This window comes from Lycium barbarum, chromosome 8 (assembly GCF_019175385.1).
Source record: "Lycium barbarum isolate Lr01 chromosome 8, ASM1917538v2, whole genome shotgun sequence".
In the NCBI taxonomy this organism is placed as follows: domain Eukaryota; kingdom Viridiplantae; phylum Streptophyta; class Magnoliopsida; order Solanales; family Solanaceae; genus Lycium; species Lycium barbarum.
The window spans coordinates 15,250,707-15,271,732 of NC_083344.1; the positions used below are offsets into that span (position 1 = coordinate 15,250,707).

The 21,026-nt window shown below is 34.9% G+C and overlaps 1 protein-coding gene across 4 annotated transcripts in view; it reads right to left on the minus strand.

The window, feature by feature from the left end:
• Positions 1–19,685: 19,685 nt before the first annotated feature.
• LOC132605982 (helicase protein MOM1-like) overlaps positions 19,686–21,026 on the minus strand; it is a 38,762-nt gene continuing 37,421 nt past the window's right edge. For all 4 annotated transcript variants that reach the window (XM_060319278.1, XM_060319279.1, XM_060319280.1 and 1 more), the window contains one exon: positions 19,686–20,813. In XM_060319278.1, coding sequence (XP_060175261.1) covers positions 19,942–20,813 — 872 coding nt within the window. In that variant the 3' untranslated portion in view covers positions 19,686–19,941. The remainder of the gene's footprint in view (positions 20,814–21,026) is intronic.

A 21,026-nucleotide genomic window follows, 5' to 3' on the forward strand; every position in this document is an offset into this window, starting at 1 on the left:
TATACATATTTTATACATAATATTATATATTTTTTGTATATTTGACTGATGAATGTTATTATTTTTTGCCATCCAGCCAAATGTGTAATTTTCCTTCTTTTTTGGATTGAAGTGCAATCTTTAAATATTTAGGGGAAATAGCATTTGCACTCCTTTTTAATTGCCGCATTCCAATTTCAATGCCCGTAATATTCAAATGAGCACATTGACCTTCAACTGAGCGATGTGTGTGCTTCAGTCCAATTTCCTAATGGACATAAAAAAAAAAAAAAAAAACGACGTGTAAAATGTCGTAGAGGAAAAATTAGGGTATTTCAAATATTTAACGTTAAAGCAGTTTAAGGGAGAAAAAAAAAAAGGGAATCCTCTTTCAACCATCTTAATTAGAGAAAAAGAAACATTTTTCACCGATGCACATTTGTCGCAAAGAAGTATTCTGTCTATAAAAATGTCAACATTTTGTATATTTATTGGTTGTTTGTTGTTGCACCCTATTTTAAACTAGTTAAAACAGTACACAACTTTGGCCAATTTTGGGGCTCGAATAAGTTTTGGAGTCGCCGCCTAATATTTAAGGTATACTAAGAAATCTATGTGTCATTGAAAAATATAACTTGGATTAATCTACTAAGCTTGTGAGATTCTAGGAAGAGTTCATATTATTCTAAAGGAAAGGAAAGGTGTTAGGCACCCTTTAAAAGCTGCAAGTAGTAGTTCTCTTCCAAACGTAAGTTAATCAGCTAAGGTCATATTTAAAACTTGGATTGGTTTCTTATGAAAACAATATAAGAGCTGCACATCGACATTAACAAGTAGAAAATATGCTTAGTATAAAATAAATAAGTAGATAAGTAAATTAATAATTATTGACTAAGCAAAAGTTAGTTTGTGATAACTTGGAGCAATTGAGCTTCGAAAAAACTAAATCCTTCGACGTCGTCGGACGGGCTGAAAGTTTTAAAACTTGCTTTAATAATTTGAGAGGAAGGGAAGAACTTACTTTGATGTTGAAAAGGAATTGTTTTTCCTCTTTTATTCATAAACTGATAAAAAGGATTAAGACTTACATTTCAAAATGATAAACTAGACTTAAGGAATGAGTTGAAATGGGTTTAGGAGTCGCCACCCAATTCATATCAATCAATATCTAATATAAAGCTAGGCTTAGACAATCCTATGTGACATCTATCTATGGCCTCCATTGGCATTTATCTTTTTTCTCCTTTTTTTGACCTTTTCTCTAATTTTTCTCAATTATTCATTTTGGAAAATCATCTCCATAACTCATACCTATTCATTTTACATAAATTATATTCTTAATTAATATTAATAGTATCCATAACCCCCAAACTTTTCATGTTCATAACCCCCAATCATTCACTATACAAGTTTATGACACCTTAAAGTCACACTAATATGTATACAAATAAATTTGTCTTGAGCAATGTTGGTTATCCTCTATTTTTTAAGTGCAACAGCCACTACCGATTGTGTGCATTTGTTTGGGTTCTTGATGATATGAATGTAGGAACTCTTTAAAAAGTAATTTTAGTTTATCTCATTGCTTTTTTTTTTCTTCTAAGAAAATTTGATTATGTTACGTTGACAACATATATAGTCCTTCTTTCCTTTTTGATTATGTCATGTTGATAATATAGTTCTTCTTATGGTGTTTTGGAGAATTTGATTATGTTATATTGTGTCTCTAAGGCAGAGTGTTTTCATAATTGAAGCAGAAAAAAGAAGTCCAATATATACGTGCATGCGAGCTGCTGCTTAAAAAAGTATGTATGTATATATCCTTCCGTAGTCATGTAGATCAACTTTTAATAAGCCTAATGATAGAACATGAGAATGTAAAAATTGTTTTTAATTTTTAGAATAAAGTTTAATTCATAGGAAAGTTGTTTATTGATATGTAAAGAGACAGTCTTTAAGTTTTTCATTTTTTGTTGTAATAGTTAAAACTTAAAAGTTCTCAAGTTTTTTAGACTTTCATAAATTATTACTACTGTCAATTGGGCCTAAACTCTTTGAGCGTACTACTTGAAATATGCAGAAATATTGGGCTAGGATAAAATAATTTAGTAAAGTTGTTTCTTTCTCTCTACTGGAATTGTTGTTTTTCTCTTAACCTTGATTCAACATTTATTTATTTCATCATATTTATAGAGGAACAAATATTTTGTGCTGGTATTGAATATCTTTTTCTTTGTTCAGAACATGAATATTACAAAATGAGCAATGGTAAGAGGAATTATTCAACATAAAAAGTAATTTTTAGGATGCTTCATAAGATTAGTAAAAGATAATAGGAGATTTCATTACTTATGGAAGGATAACAGTTTATGAAGAGTATAAAAAAGAAAAGGAAAGAAGCAAAAGAAAAACATGTAACACGATTTATAACTTCTAATACAATATTTAAATTATATCTTACATAAAAATTATATATGTAATCTTAAAGAAAATGGTTACATTGTGGATCCTCTAAAATGAAAAGAGTATAATATTTGGATGAACAGAGCAATGGTAAAAGTTCTTATCAATAATTTTCGAGAAATATTAGAGTATGTTTGTTGTTTCACTTTATCGGCATGTGATATTTATATACTTCAAAACGTGGGAGATAGAAGAGGAAGATAACCAATCATAACTAAAATTATTTACTTTTTGGATGTTTATACAACATATAATTATGAAAAATATTTTTTTAAAAAATAATTAAGAGTAAAATTGATTTTTGGCATTTTCCATAAAATTAATAAGAAAGATAAAAGCCAATTAATTAGATTATTTTAAGGACATGTAACAACAAATACTAATTTTTGAAGGGACTGAATAAACAAAAGGCCAATTAACTATATTATTTTAAGGAGAGATAACAACAATTACTAATTTTTTGATGGGATTGAACAAGCAAAAGTAAAGAAATGAATGGAAAAGAGAGTAGGTAAAGAGGAGCTTAGAAATAATGTTAGGATGAATACAAAGAATGGTAGAATTCATAAATAAAATTATTAATGGAAAGCAGTAGGGAAAAAAGAAAAGAATAGAAGAGTAAATAATCTTGAAAAATAACAAAAAAAGAAGAAGAGAGATTTCAAAAACTTCAAGGTAATAAGAATATGATCAAATTTAAGGAGGGTTATTTATTCGTTATTGAATTTGTTGAGCTAAGTTTTTTCCCATTTGAAAAATATAATTAGAACAACAGTAATGTTACAATTGAAGAATAGAGAAAAAAAATTGATTGATGATTTTAATTAAAAAATCTAATAATAATATTTAGCTATATTTTAATTTTATTCTTCGTGACCAAATTCACTAGTATAATATAAAGCTAGGCATAAACAAGGTGAGGTGGCACCTCTCTATGGCCACCATTACCATTTATCTATTTTCTCAATTTTTTGAATTTTATCCTTATTTTATATTTAAAATACTTCAGAAAATTAGGCACTCTTAATTATTCCCTATGATTATTGTCTATTGTTTTATGAACTAAATGTGTAATTACACTACATATTACTCATGTTACGTTACTACCAATTCCGACAGTCACTATCTTTGTAGGAAATATTTTTCCTGTTTCCTTTCATTCCTTGAATTGGTTAATATACAAAATATTCTAACCTAAAATAAGAGATTACAAAATATACAAAATATTCTAACCTAAAATAGGAGATTACAAAATATTCTAACTAATATTTACATAATCTATCACACCCCCGCAGTCGAAACGGGAGGTTTACGAACGCTTAGACTGTCTCGAAAATCTTCAAAAAGGACCCGAGGAAGACCTTTAGTGAAAATATCTGCAATCTGATATCGGGACGGGACATGAAGGACACGAACTTGTCCCCGTGCAACCTTTTCACGCACAAAATGAATGTCCATCTCAATATGTTTGGTGCGTTGATGTTGCACCGGATTTCCTGAAAGATATATGGCACTCACATTGTCACAATATACCAACGTAGCCTTGCGAACTGGACAATGTAGTTCCAATAAAAGATTGCGAATCCAGCAAGACTCAGAAACAACATTAGCAACACCTCTATATTCCGCTTCAGCGCTAGACCGAGAAAGAGTAGGTTGTCGCTTTGACGACCAAGAAATCAAGTTGTCTACCAAAAATACACAATACCCCGACGTAGAACGACGAGTATCCGGACATCCACCCCAATCTGCATCTGTGTATGAGACAAGGTCGGTGACTGAGGAGGAGTAGAGATGCAATCCATGGTCAAGAGTGCCCTGAATGTAGCGCACAATTCGCTTAAGAGCATGCATATGATCGTCCCTCTGATCATGCATATGTAAGCACACCTGTTGTACAACATAAGAAATATCTGGTCTCGTGAAAGTGAGATACTGAAGAGCACCTGCGAGACTACGATAAAGAGTGGGATCCTCATAAGGAGCACCCGAAGTAGCACTGACCTTCTGTCACGACCCAGCTAGGGGCCGCGACGGGTACCCAGAGCAATTACCGAGCACCGCTTACTCTACTGCTTGTCTTGCTCATTTATTACTCTTTTATCAATTTTACATACCAATTGTAGGAAAATCATATTTAATTAAAACATAAATACTTTATATACATTTGCCTCTTGGCCATCAAAATAATATACATACATATGAAAACATCTTGTGAGACCATCTAACCCACACTGCGTATCTACGAGCCTCTACTAACATAATGAATACATAGACGGAACAAGACTCCGTCATGCCCAAAATATGCATATATGAATGTACATCAAAAGAATAGCCATAAGCACCTCCGAACAATGGAGTGCTATCTATCAGCTGACAACTACTGAGGACCTGGGCCAAGCTCTCCTCCCTGTCTACCTGTTGGCATGAACACAACGTCCGAAGAAAGGACGTCAGTACGAATATTGTACCAAGTATGAGAGGCATACATAATGAAAGGAAACATCAATAATATGAGGATAACATCAACATGAGACATCTGGATCTAACTGATAATCATAAATGAAGTAATGCATGCTATCTTACTCATACTCATCATCATGACATGTATGCATCATATGTAAGCTGCCCGTCCATGTCGGAACGGTGTGATAATCAATAATATTAGCCCGCGTCCAGGCCTCCCGCGTCCGGGGTACCATCTCATGCCGCCCACTACTGGTGTCTGCCCACGCCCGTAGGTCGTGGTGTATCCGTATAGCCGCCCGCCGAAGCGGTGTCTGCCCGGCCAACTAGGCCCGGTGTGAATGCAATCATGACATGCTTAACGTAAATACTCATAGTAATATGCTTATCATAAAATACTTATCTTATCATAATGCGTATACAGGACTCATGATCAACTTTACTCTATCGGGGTGACGTAAGGTCGTGATCCCCCGATTACATTATGGGACCATTATAGACATTCTGCTTCACCTTGAAAAGACTAGTACATAAGATGAGTGTAGGGAAGGAATAACATCACCATCATTCTAGCGTCATCATATCGTATAACTTATCTCATATAGACATTCATAGGTATAAGCTTTTAACTTCTTAGAATGTAAGAACTCATGGAAAGAATAGGGATTCAAGCTAAAAGATTCATGCCATTAGAAAGAAATACTAGCCTCACATACCTTGGTCGTTTAGCTAAGATATCTCTCCCTTGTTCTCCGTCGATATCACGTCGTTACCTTCATAAGAGAATTCGTATCAACATTAGTAAACTAACTATAAGAACGCGTCGCCAATTCTAGGAGAAGTTGGGCAGCGTCTCCTTTGTTCATACTACTTTTCTCACGTTCTATATCAACTCCCAATATTGCTAATATTATCCGCAATGTCATAATCGACAATCGTCATTTACGTACTTTTGGCAAAATCCACCATTTTCCTCCAATTTTCCCTTATTTCTACTTCTAGCTCCTCCTTGCGTTTTCATGCATTTAATGCTTGTTTCATGATATAAACATCATTCATAACATATTTGTACGCACAACCCTTCAATATTCATTGTTTAATTCACTATCATTCATTTATGTCACTACTCACTCAAAAATGACCCATTTCTATGTTCTTCTACATTTCAAGTGTCTAAGCTTTCCAATACTTCAAACAACATGGAATAATCATGAAACTTACCTTGGATGATGGTTGAACAATCCTTAAGTGGAAATACTTCAATTAGCCAAAACCCTAGTTCCACCTTCTTTGAAATTTCTTGACTTAGAAGATCCTTTGATGTGCTCTTACACTTATTTTCATGAATTTAGTGGTGATGATCTTGATATTCCCTTTGATTCTCTTGAATTCTTGTGGAGGAAATATTTGGAGAGTTCTAGAATGTTCTTGAGTTGTATGGATGAATAATGAAATGAATTGAAGTCCAAGTCCATTTTAATAATCACAAAATCTGATCTTTAATGAATTCTTGTCGGGATGAACAGTGGTCGTAAACTACCATATACGGACCGTATTTCGATTTACGGTCCGTCCTCTATGGCCGTATTTAACCATTTCAAAGACAGAAAGTTTTGGCTGATGGACATGGCAGTTTACGACTGAGGTTTACGGTCCGTAAACCAGTTTACGGGCCGTCCTCCAAGTCGTTTTTAACCATTTTCACAATTTACAGAAAGTTGAGATTTTGGACAAGCTGGAGGACGATTGCACTATACGGTCTGTAAATCACTTTACGGGCCGTATAGTGCCATATACGACCACTGGGCTGAAAAATTTTCCGCGACTTTCTTATTTTCAAAAATTCTTAATTAGCCATTCCCGACTTAATAAAACATCATTCACTCAAACTCTTCATCATTCCACTCATCATACAAGTACGGAGAAATTTCCGAGGTGTAACACCTTCGGTTTTGTGTCAACCGGAGTGAGAGAGGGCTTGCAAGAAGACATACCAGCGCGATCAATGATTTCCTCAGCATACTTCCGTTGAGAGAGGAACATCCCACCCTTGTGACGGGTCACAGCAATGCCAAGAAAATAATTCAAAGGACCTAAATCCTTCATAGCAAATTCGGACACAAGACGATCCACAATGGAACGACGGAAAGTGTCTGAGGATGCAGTGAGAATAATATCATCAACATATAGTAAAATGTATGCCATGTCAGTCCCCGTATGGTAGATGAATAAAGAATTATCGGACCTTCTATTTGAGAAACCAATGGAATACACAAAATCTGCAAATCGTTTATACCAAGCACGTGGAGCCTGCTTAAGTCCATAGAGAGACTTACGCAATAGACAAACATAATCAGGATGTGTGTGATCCCGAAAACCCATAGGTTGATGCATGTACACAGTTTCCTTGAGCTCACCGTGAAGAAAAGCATCCTTTACATCCAATTGATGTATAGGCCAATGCTTGGACAAAGATAGACTAAGAATAGTGTGAATAGTCGCCGGTTTCACCACCGGACTGAACGTCTCACCACAATCTATGCCAACCTGCTGAGTTTTGCCATCACCTACAAGTCGGGCTTTATGCCTCTCAAAATCACCATTAGACTTTTCTTTATGAGTAAAAATCCACATAGAACGAATAACATTAACATTAGGTGTACGGGGGACCAACTCTCACGTCTTATTTTTAATAAGAGCATCAAATTCATCAGCCATAGCCATTTTCCAATTCGGGTCACGAAGGGCGGTCACAGGGTTACGAGGGAGAGGGGATTTCGTAACCATGGTATTCAAGTTAAACGTACGTTTTGGCTTAAAAATACCATTTTGACTCCGGGTCACCATTCGGGGCGGATTGGTAGAGTGGGGTGGTTGGGGTGATGTTGGTGCGGGTGGGGGAGATGGAGCCCAGGGTTGTTGGCCCAAGGCAGAGGGGAGAGGGGTAGACGCGGTAGGGGAGGCGGCTGCCAACGGAGGGGACTGGGCAGTACGTGCCACGGTGGGAGGAGGGCAGTCGACTGGGTGACGGGTGCCACGGTGGGAGGGGTGGCAGTCGGGTGGGTCACGGGTGCAGCGGGGGGGGGGGGGGGGGGTGAGCTGGGCAGATTATGGATATCATTAGCCATATGATGCAACCAAAATGGCAAAATCCCATCGTCCAAAAAATCATAAGTAGTCGAAGTGGGAGAATGTAAATTGGAAAATGGGAAAACATTCTCATCAAAAATCACGTGACGAGAAATAATGTTTTTGTTGGACGATAAATCATAACACTTATACCCCCTATGATTCGTAGGATGCCCCAAAAAGACACACGGTGTAGACCGGGCTTGCAATTTGTGGATAGTCGGAGAAGGAAAGAGGGGATAGCATAAACACCCCAAAACCCGAAGATGAGAGTAAGATGGCTTTCTTTGATATAGCACTTGAAGAGGAGAAACATGACCCAATAATTTTCTTGGTAAAATATTAAGAAGATATATTGCCATTTGTAAGGCGTGATGCCAAAACGAAGGGGGGAGAGAGGCATGAGCAAGGAGAGTCCGAATGATATTATTGATAGAGCGGATTTTTCTTTCGGCTTTCCCATTTTGTGATGACGTATGTGGACAAGAAAGATGAAAGGACATCCCATTAGACTCACAAACTTTCCCGAATTGTCCATTATCATATTCCCTCCCATTATCACATTGGACATTTTTAATATGACGTTCAAATTGGGTATGAATGTGGGCTTTTAAAACCAAGAATATCTCATAAACATCGGATTTCTTAGCTAAAGGAAAAGTCCATAAAAACTTCGAAAAATCATCCAAAAAAAGAACATAATACTGATGACCCAATGAACTTAACACGAGAGAGGTCCACAAATCACTATGAATAATATCAAATGGCATCAAAGTTTCAGAAATAGAAGAATCAAACGGTAACTGAACATGTTTACCAAGAACGCAAGAACGACAAATACTAGAATGACTAGATTTATTACATTCAATGCTTTTATTACGCCTAAGATAATCTAAAATAGACTTTTCCGGATGACCCAAACGATCATGCCAAAAAGGAGAGGACAACGCCGCAAAGGTGGATGGAGTGGTGGTTGGATATTTGATGGTGGTAATTGGATAAAGATCTCCCCAACTATCACACCGCATTAGTGCCATCCCCGTCTGGAAGTCCTTCACAGAAAACCCATATGGATCAAAGTCAACAAACACAAAATTATCAGTAGTAAACTTCCGGACTGAAACTAAATTCTTAATGAGTTTAGGAGCATGTAAGACATTCCGTAAGGATAAAGGGGGGTTTGGGGGAGGTAAACTAGTATGACCACAACCACGAATTGGAATCGAATGACCATTGCCCACAACAATACCATTATTTTGATTGCTCAAATTAAAATAAGATGAGAGATTACCATCCAAGGATGTCATATGAGAAGTGGACCCGGTATCCATGTACCAATTTTGATCGGGCGGGTTCAAGGTCATGGTGTGCATGGCGGACTCGACGTCGGTGGGAACATACGACCCATGAGACGCCACTACTGCCGTGTAGAGCTACTGGGCTAGAGGAGGGCCCAATATACCCTGCTGCCGTGGCGGTCCAGGCGGTGGACGAGCCCACGAAGCAGTCGGATACGGGCAGGGGGGAGGAGCAGCCACCCAGCGAGGCTGTGGAACCCACTGCCAGTGACTAAACTGGCCGGCAGTCCACGGCGGGGAAAAGGAACCCGCTGGCTGCTGCTACGGCCAGGACCACCGCGTCCGCTGGCGGTGAATTTTCGGCCGCCTGAGCCGCGGCCAGAACCACTGTGATGGGCAGTCCCAAAATTTTGGCGGTGAGAATTTTTTCCTTTCCCTCAGCGTGAGCGTGTGTTTTCAGAAGGCGGAGCCGCGACGTCGATCGCGGCTACCATAGCCGAACTAGACCTGTGAGACACCATTGCCGCAAGTTCACGTTTCTCCAAAACAAGGGAAGACCGAGCCTCGGAGAAGGGGGGATAGGCTTAGCATGGCGAATTTGTGTCCCAACCACTTTGTACGCTTCAGTGAGACCCGAAACCAATTGAAAGACAAAGCGGCTATTTGTCACGGGAGCCCCGACATTTTTCAGTTGATCCGCAAGGCTCTTGAGACGTTGACAATAGGCGGAGGCATTGGGAAAATCCTCCATACAAGTCGTCGTGAATTCTTGTTCGAGAGTCACCGCACGAGAGGTTTGATGATCTTGGAATATATCATGCAAGCGAACCCAAGCGTCCATGGCAGTAGCGTCTGGTTCGATGATGGTGTTTAACAGATCATTCGAAATTGTCGAATATATCCATTGAAGCACGGTAGCGTCAATGGTCGTCCATAATTCGACTTCCTCATCAGTTGTTGGAGCCGGCTTCTCCTTACCTTTGGGTGGAGGAATGATATGATGAAGGACCTTGTGGGAACGAGCATGAATCTTGAAAAGCTCAGCCCATGTTCCATATTGTGAGTTCTCCATCTCAAGAGTAACAGAGATGTGATTCTTGATATTCGAGACCGCGAGGGCTGGGTGGAACGAGGACTTAGCCGGAGTTGGGGTTGCCTCGGCCATGGCGGCTGTAGTAGAGAAAGTTGGTGACAGAAAAAGAGGAAGAAGAAAGAGGGACTAGGGCGTAGCGGAAGGAGGAAGAAGAAAGAAACTCTAATCTGATACCATGTAGGAAATATTTTCCCTCTTTCCTTTCATTCCTTGAATTGGTTAATATACAAAATATTCTAACCTAAAATAGGAGATTACAAAATATTCTAACCTAAAATAGGAGATTACAAAATATTCTAACTAATATTTACATAATCTATCAATCTTGATCCCCTTAATTACTCTTGCACTATTTTCTCACTCCACTTCTTACGATTTTAATATATATTAAATGTGATATTCATTTGCCCTGTATATTTTTTGAATATATAAACCAAATAAGACAACAAGAGTTGGCCATCGTACGATTTTTGCAAAAGTTTTGTTGCACCTTTGATAGTATTTGGTCTTTTAGCTTTTCCAATTCTGGCCTATTAATTTTTAGTTTCTTCTAAGCATATTTGTATATATATATTTTTTAATAAAATCCTTTATGTTTCTCAACTTCTTCCACCTTATTGTTTGACTTCTTTGTCACCTAAACGATAATATTATATTTTTTCTTATCTAGGTAAGTTTGAAGAAAATATTATTTTGGATGATGAAGATAAACGAATGACAAGGATCCAGATTCTGGTGAAAAATCTTTATCTGAAAGGTAAGCTACTTAAGATGAATTTTTTTGCATGTTTTTCTCCTATGTAAAATATATACATAATTTGTTCTAAATTTTAATGTGACTTATGTTAGCTTGTAACTTTTCTAGGGAAACAAAAGCAAATCAAGCCTATGATAGGCAGTTCAGTTGAGAAAAAAGTTTATTTTATTGAGAATGATTCATAGGGGGTGCTTTTATGATCTTTGCAAAAAAAAAAAAAAAAAAAAAAAAAAATATGAACATAGACTTTATAGATCCCACAAGAAGTTAGCAAAATTGTTTTCTTTCTTTAGAGTTGTAATTTTTTTTTTTAAGTTTCCTTCTTGTACCAAATACTAGCTTTCTTACCTGTAATTAATGTTTATCAATATGTGTTAAAGATGGCGTTATGTGACTCTAGAATATGACTTTTCAGTTCATGTAGATTTTTGGATCTGTGCTACATTAATGAGTGAAAAAAAATGATAGACTAGACATAACAGAGAAGAAAAGAATGTACACTTTTATCTTGGCATTCTATAAAAATCGAGAAGATCAGGAAAAAATTATTGTTCATGACACAATAGCTATATTAGAGACAAGAGGGGTTGCTCAAATGATAAGCACTCTCCACCTCTAACCCGAAAGTTGTGGGTTCGAGTCACCAAAGGAGCTAAACCGGGACGCTCCGGGAAAGGAGGGGTGGGTAAAAAAAAATACTAGCTAGATTAGAAACTAGAAATTAGGAAATGAGTAGAAACTATAAATTTGACCCAACAGGCAACAATAATGGATATATAATCATTCATATTAAGAACGGACAAGGGCCTAAAATACCCTTGAACTATTAAAATTAGTGCAAAAATACCCTCCATCCACCTTTGAGCCCCCAATTACCCCTGTCATCCACCTTTGAGCCCTCAAATACCCCTGTCATCCACCTATGGGGTCTAATATACCCTTATTTTCTAACAGCCCCATGTTGACACCCAATTTTGTCCATCTTTTCGTCCAAGTTACATCGTTAAGCTTCTATTTTATTAGATTATTAATTATATATTTTTTTATCACAACTTGTAGTCAAATTTCTTGATGATCTCTATTACTATTATTACTTTTATTATTACTACTACTATTATTATTATTATTATTATTATTATTATTATTATTATTATTATTATTATTAATCTTGAACTTGGACGGATTTTTCGAATAGATTCGGGTCCAAATTTCTGTCATTTTGTTCTTGGCATATTAGATGAAAAGAGCAAAGTTTCGATTTCGCAATGAAGGAGGATATTAAGCTATGATTTTTATGATTACTAGTAAGAAATTAAGGTGAATGAATTAAGGAAAGAAAGTGGAATTGAAAAGAGAAGAGAAGAGAAAATCAAACTAGAATAAATGAAAGAATATAAAAGGCACAAAGAAAGGGATTTTGTAGCCGGGGAATTTCGACGAGAATCGAAGAATGTTTGATTTTAAGGAAATTTAGAGATGACGGGGTCTTAAGAATTTTGAGTAAATAACAATGAGTTATGGATATTTGGTTTTGGAGGTAACCTGATGCCTTTGGGAATTTTTAGTTGGAAAGGGATTATGGGCTGGGTAGAAACTTTAGGAAATAGGTGAAAAAAATTTATTTGGTTTATTTGGGGAATCTAGTAATTTCAAATAGATTTTCCCCATTTTCATAATGATAATAAAAGTAGAGGGAAGTAATAGTAATAGTAATAGTAATAATAATAGTAATAATAATAATAGTAATAGTAATAATAATAGTAATAATAATAATAGTAATAGTAATAATAATAATAGTAATAATAATAATAATAATAATAATAGTAATACTACTAATAATAATAACAGTAATAATAATAATAATAATAATAATAATAATAATAATAATATTAGTAATAGAGATCATCAAGAAATTTAACTATAGGTTGTGATAAAAAAAATATAATTAATATTAAAATAGAAGCTTAACGATGTAAATTGGACAAAAGGATGGACAAAATTGGGCATCAACATGGGACTGTTAGAAATAAGGGTACATTAGACCCCATAGGTGTGGATGTCAGGGGTATTTGGGAGCTCAAAGGTGAATAACAGGGGTATTTGGGGGCTCAAAGGTGGATGGAGGGTATTTTTGCACCAATTTTAATAGTTGGAGGGTATTTTAGGCCCTTTTCCGTATTAAGAAAAATGTCTTAAATGAAGAAGTAAAAAGATACATTATCTTTTTTCTCCTTTTTATTAATTTCTTATTTTTTGTTTCTCTTATTCAAATTTACATATACCGATTTTAATGGATTATTTCATATTGAACCTATAAAATTTCTAAAATATATTTGTCCCATTATTTTAATGAAGGAATGTTGGGAAAAACTCTAAAAAGTGATCGGAATCCGGAAAAGGTGTTTGATTAGTTTAATTATTTTTTTTAACAAAAGTTATGACATTCATTTTTAGTTGTATTTCGATGGTTTTGGTGACTGCGCGAAGCGCGGTCATGTACACTAGTATTTAAAGTATATTAAGGAACCTATGTGTCACTGAAAATATAACTCCGGCTAGTCTACGAAACTTGTGATAGGTATGAGTTAAAATATTCTAAAGGAAATGTGTTAGGAAATCTTTAAAATCTGCAAAAAAAAAAAAAAAGTATTGTTCCCTTCCGAACTTAAGTTAATTAGCTAAGGCCATATTTAAAACTTGTTTCGTCTGAAAATAGCATAGGAGTTGAACATCGACATTAACAAGGAAAATATATACTTAGTATAAAATAAATAAGTATATAAGTAAAGTAGATAATTATTAACTAAGCAAAAATTAGTTTGTTATAATTTGCGGAGCAACAGAAATAAATATCCAATTGAGCTTCAAAAAAACTAAAAGTTTTAAAAGTTGGTTTAATAATTTGAGAGGGAAGGAAGAACTTACTTTGGTAGTGAAAAAGAATTGTTTTTCCTCTTTTATTCATAGACTTATCAAAAGGATTAAGACTACATTTCAAAATGATAAACTAGACTTGAGGAATGACTTGGATGGTCATGGTTTAAAAGAAATTTGATGCCATCTAAAAAAATAATCTGAAATCAATGACCCTTCAAAGATATCTTGACTCAAAAGTCAATTTTTTTTTACTTAATCGTTTTTAACAAAAACACTCGTTGTCATTTGGTTCATTTTGCTAGACGCCCGCGCCTATCAGTATGTAAAGTAAATTACAGTAGTTGAATGTATAATTGTTTTCTCGGAACCGTCGAAAATGTTCTATACTCGGAAAATTAATATACGAATTTTTATTTTGACAAGATATTAATGGCGAGACTTAACTATGATGCTTGATTTATTGTTTGTTGAATGTAGAAACATTTTATTTTACATTGAATGAAATGCGAGGAAAAAAGAAAAAGAAAAGGGACAACGACCAAAGCCAATTACTCCTTCCGTCTCATTTTATGTAGTACACTTTCTTTTATGTAATAACTAGGAGGTATTTATGTATAAGAACTACAACAATCCGTAGCTATATTGTGTATTCAATTTACTGCTCATAGCTCTATTGCATTTACCCTTCTCCCAGATTCAATGTATTCTCATCTCTCTCTCTCTCTCTCTTCTCCCTCATTCCTGTCTTCTCCCTCACTCCTCTGTCTCTCCGTTTCCACCATTAATGCCTCGCCAGAGTTGGTGTATTTGCCGGCAAGCAGCGACGCAACAAGCCACGAACAACGGCAACCCTAGGAGGTGATCGCGGGTAACTCCATCACGTCAACAGTAGCATAAACACTATGCCGCCATTGAAGAAGAAGACCCAGACAATGATGTTTTTTCTTGAAGAATATCTAAACAATGACAATCAACTCCGTCGCGTCAACAACAACATAAACACATCACGTCGCCATTGAAGAAGAAGACCTAGGCGACGATGTATTTGGGTGTATTCATCGATCTGAGTGTATTTGCTCAATTTTCAGAGGAACTTTTACATATCTGGCTGGAATTCATAGCTTCTTCTCCTTCTTGTATCTCAGATCTAAGTGTATTTTATTTCTTGTATCTCCATATCTAAGTGTATTTGAGTGTATTCGTCATTTTTTGAGTATAAATATTTGAGTGTATTCGTCGATCTGAGTGTATTTGCTCAATTTTCAGAGGAACTTTTACATCTCTGGCCAGAATCCATGGCTTCTTCTCCTTCTTGTATCTCAGATCTGAGTGTATTTTATTTCTTGTATCTCCAGATCTGAGTGTATTCATCATTTTCTTAGTATAAATATAAGGTATATGTATTTGACTGATTGTATTTTTGGACAAACTAGATGTATTTGACTGTATGTGTTGTTGAATGATGTATATACAAATGTATTTCGCTGACTATATTTTGAAACTGTGTATTTGAACATCCGAATACACGTGAAACTGTGTATTTGAATATACTTAAATACAAGCGAAATAGCTATAACATAGCTACGAGATGTAATTAAGAAAAAAGTAGCTACAGTTGGTTAGAAGTCTAGAAACTATAGCTCTATTTATGTAAGTTACCCTTCTTTTATTTGTCCCAAAAAGAGTACTTTCTCTGGCCCATTTTACTTGTCGCACATCCCTTAAGGAAGCTTTGAATAAAAGGGTAATCAACTAAATTATCCTATGTATTGGTTGATTTTAATTTAATACTACTCTCTTTTTTCACCACATTAATATCTCTCCACATTTATTTAGTAAGGACAAAGGTGAAAACTAGTGGTTAACTATAATGTATCTTGATTTTCTAAAATGACAATTATTTTGAACCGTCTATTTTTAGTAAGGACGACAACTAAAGATAAAAAATTTTATTTACTCTTAATGAAATGATTTATAGCTAGATAAATGTCTAAAGTTTAGTTTAGATCACCAATTCAAAAGTCTTTTTTTTTTCTAACTCGGCACCCAATCAAATTGTGCCACATAAGATACATAGGGAGTACTATGTAAGCAGGAGGTAGGGGGCAAACAACACTGATATTATGGATTTTATAAGAATGAAGAGAAATGTTTCGAACTTTTAAAATTGAAATGGAACCAACACAAGAGTATGGTTGGGAAGAAGCTACATTTTTCCCTTAGTGATATAAACTCGTAACCAAAATATTCAGCTATGGATCTACAAGAGAGGAGAAAGACCACTACTGGAGTACCAAGTGCTGATAAATTGCACAATGTGGGCAAAGATAACGGTTAAAATTAAAATCACTCTAAATGTGTTTCATTTATGTTACGCTCTTTCTTTTACTATTTCCTCTTTCTTTTAGTATTATTTTTTTTGGAAGTTTCATAAATACTAGTAAATGAGTTAGAAATTTCATAGAGCCCGTTTGGATTGGCTTATAAGCTGGTTCTTATAAGCCCTTTTTAATTTATTTGGGTGTTTGGTAAAAATAGAAAACAACTTAAATTAAGTTAAAAAGTGCTTAAAATAAGTCAAAACCAAGAAGTTGCTCAACCCCAACTTTTTTTTTTTTTTACTTAAAAGCCATTTTGGTTTGATCAACAACTTTACCCTGTTATCCTTTATATTTTTTATTAATTTCAATACTACCCTTCTAAAAACCCTTTAAACACTTTCAGCACTTATGCTTAAAAGCCACTTTTTTTCCGCTAATCCAAACGGGCTCATAATCTACAACCAATTTCATTATTACATTTAGTACAACAATTAGGTTTACATGATATACCAAAAAGGAACCTATTTCCTCTCCCAAAGTCAAGGAGTTCATATTATATTAAAATTCCTTAATTTAAGCTTATCAAATAATTATATCGTTATTATTCATAGTAAGAGCCATTACTAAATTAGAAAATTATCCCACAATCAGATCTAGAAAACGTAGTCTTTTGTCAGGCGATATATGAAGAATCCTTAACCCAAAAAAAAAGGGGTATTGTTTCATATATGAATAATGTTTTTCATGTAAGAATGATATATTACAATGGCCACCAATAACAATTTGTACTAAAAATCTTATTTGATAGTCCTTTTAAGAATAATATATTAATGGTATATGCTTGATATAAACATATACAATTAATATATAATTTACAGTAAGAAAAATGTATCGTATAAATATAGTTTATACATACAGTATAGTATACCTAACATACATATATATAATTAATATCACTTTTGCATTTGCACTAATATACCATGCTATTTATATGTGTATAGTAGTATATTAGTTACATCCTTAGCATGAAGTATACTTATACCATATATCATTCATATATGCTCGTAATACATGATTTATACTTAAAATAATATATCGTATATATATAATTTATACATGCAACATAGTATACTTAACATGCATTTATAATTAAATAATCACTTTTGCATTTTCACTAATTTACCAAAGGCTTAATACCTAGATGGACCCTTAAACTTGGCATGTTTTGTAAGATAGGCATATAAACTTATAAGGTGACCAGATAGACACTTAAACTTACTCAAAGTGTATTTTTCAAGTTTTTCAGTTGTTTTGAAAACAAAAACTATATTTTTCAAACACTCACAATTTTCATGGCCAAACAAGCCCTAAATATATCACAAAATATTTTTTTTAAAATGCAAAAATAAGGCAAACGCATATACATGAGACTATAAATGTGCACTTAAACCAATAAATACTCGCTAATCGCAATTTTGCAGCTTTCAATTAACTCGAATTTTTTTTTACACTTGAATAATTAAAAAACAATAACCTTAAACAATAAAAATCCTTAAAAAAAGAAATTTCAAATTAAGAAATTTCTAAGTTCAGTATTTCAAGTGTAAAAGAAATTTCAAATTAAGAAATCTGTAAAGCCGAGAAGAAACTCCTTAAAAAAAGAAATTTCTTAATTTGAAATTTCTTTTTTTAAGGATTTTTATTGGTTAAAGTTATTGTTTTTTAATTATTCAAGTGTAAAAAAAAAACCGAGTTACTTGAAAGCTGCAAAATTGCGATTAGCGAGTATTTATTGATTTAAGTGCACATTTATAGTCTCATGTATATGCGTTTGCTTTATTTTTGCATTTTAAAAAAAATATTTTGTGATATATTTAGGGCTTGTTTGACCATGAAAATTGTGAGTGTTTGAAAAATATAATTTTTGTTTTCAAAACAACTGAAAAACTTGAAAAATACACTTTGAGTAAGTTTAAGTGTCTATCTGGTCACCTTATAAGTTTATATGCCTATCTTACAAAACATGTTAAGTTTAAGGGTCCATCTGGGTATTAAGCCTTTACCAAATATACTATTTTAACCAAAAAAAAATAGTAATTATTTTTTATGTGTGCCATACTTGCATATACCATATCTTTCCATGTACTTTTGTTAATATTAATATATTCAAATAATTTCTTTTAATCACAAAAAAATAAAAATAATTGCATCAGTCATCAAGTGAAAATAATAATAATAAAAAAGAATAAAGAGGAAATGAAAGAAAAAAAATCTTCTTAAAACAGTTGATGGAATATGGGATTTGAGGTTAATTTTGATTTGTTTATTTTAAAAATTACATTCTCTCTTATGCCCTTTTCATAGATTTGAGGGGAATGATTTATAAAGAAAGATCAATTAAAAAGTGGGTAGCATTAATCGTTGGAACTCCCAAAATTAAGCATTATTAATATCTTAGGAATGTAAAGGTTGCACTTTTGTAATTAAAAAGTTAAAATTTCAAATAAGTTGTATTTATGTAATTTTTAGAAAGTAGTTGTAATCTTTTTATTTGTCATTTTAAAAAGTTGTATTTGTGTGACTTCCCCACCTTTTTTTTTTTTTTTTTTTTTTTTTTGAGAAAAACTCCATATAGTAAAAAGTAATTTAGCGTGACACTTTTCATTGAAACGACAACATCCTGGTCTCCAAATGTGGTTCCGATTTACATTTTTTAGCCTCTTGTGATTCGTTAGTTGTTTTATCCAAGAAATGAGTGTGGGGATGGACCCATTTTTCCTCATAAAAGCAACTAAGATGACAAAGAAGCCCAAAACAACAATGAAACATACACGCTTCAGTAAACCCAAATTGTAGTTGCATAAAAAAGAAATGGCTTTTGAGTGCTAGGATTATAAGAGCAGTGCAGTTTACCTCATTCCCTAATGAAGTCGTGAATATGTCTACGTTAAATGAATTGCAGAATCCTTTTTCATATTATTTGAGATTTCAGTAACTTAACCTCGGAAATCAATCCAAATAAATTCTTTAGAACGGACTTCCCAATACACCATAGTACCGCGGCTCCAGACACTTAGAACCAAATTAGAGTTTCAGTATTCAAAAGTGAATAGTTTGGAAGTATGTTTGAAGTGAAACACAGGTTTACAATAATCTTCAGTTTTCACGTGAAGTTCATGTCCGAACACAATTTCAGCTCAAGTTCAAGTTCAAAAACTCATTTTATCCCAGTCCAACTTAAACATCAACCAAACACCTCTTTGCATGCGTAAACCAAACATCGATATAGAACACACAACAAATAAGGGAACACGTGAACAGATGATATTGCGTCCTAGTATAATACAGAAAGATGAATGGACCATGTACAGCTGCATTCATGGAATCCCAGAGGAAAAGAAGGGGGGGTGTGGGAGAGGACATGCAAGCCTATTTAATCTTGTCAAGTTTTCTCCTTTTACCTTTCTTTTCCTTTCTGCTCTTTTTTTATAATTCATTTTTATAAACACATGATAAACACGACCCGCGGACTACAAAATACACTTCATCTGTCACAGGTCAGTCATCATCAGACACACACACAACATCACTTACATTAGTTGCTATGGCTGAAGAGGTAGGACCTCCCTGTACACCATCGAGTGTTTGAAATTCAGATAGGTCCAATACATCAAAGTCAGAGCCCACATCTGGTAAAGGTGGCATAATGTTCGGCCTATTTGCACGAGGTTGATTCTCCACATTAAAAAGCAGTTCCTGTGCAGAGATGGACGGGTTTCGTGCAGCAGGCAATCCGCCAATGTCATGCTGCGGAGTCGCATTCCGAGAACTAGAAAGATCTACAGCTAACTGTGGAACCAACGGCGTAAGTATTTGATGTTGTGGAGGTTGGGATGGGGATGATGTTTGTAGAGAAACATGTGGGGGAAGTGAGGGTAATGATGCAGCCATGTTAGTGGTGCACAGAGTTGAGGGGCTGCTGCTAGTAGACATGGATGTAGGAGGTCTGAAAGGCTGAAGATGTGGGGCTGGAGCACGGATCTCGCCACCTACCCTAAGATTACCAGTGGACGGGGTAATTGCACTGATGAGAGGAGGCCTGCCTGCAGACTGTGCTGCTGAACGACTAACAATAGCTGTCTGCTGAGTAGGTGCTGGTTGGCCAGCTAAAAACAACCCAGTAACAGGTGAACATCTAACTGTAGGCTGAGAAATCCCACCAGAATGTACTGAACGATTTGAGGGGACAGAAGTCTCCTGTCTAACATGTGCTTGGCCAGCTGAGGACAAACCGGTGACAGGGGAAGCTCTCAAAGAAGCTGGGACTGAATTTTGCAGGCTAGCTGAAGACGAACCAGTCACAGGAGAAGACCTCAAATTAGGCTGCTGGGATACCTGATGTAGATGCTGCAAATAACTAGAAGGCACAACTACAAGGAACAATACTTCAGTACACAAGAAAAGACAATTTTTACTTGAGAAGTTACCAGCCTGACTTGTATAACCTAGTAAAAGTTGCACAAACTAGCACCATCTTTCAATCACATGATATATAGGGGATTAAAATTGTATTTTAAATAAAAGCTGGACGCAAGTGTCAGTTCAAAATGATGACAAGAAAGGTTAACCACTCTTTGGAAATG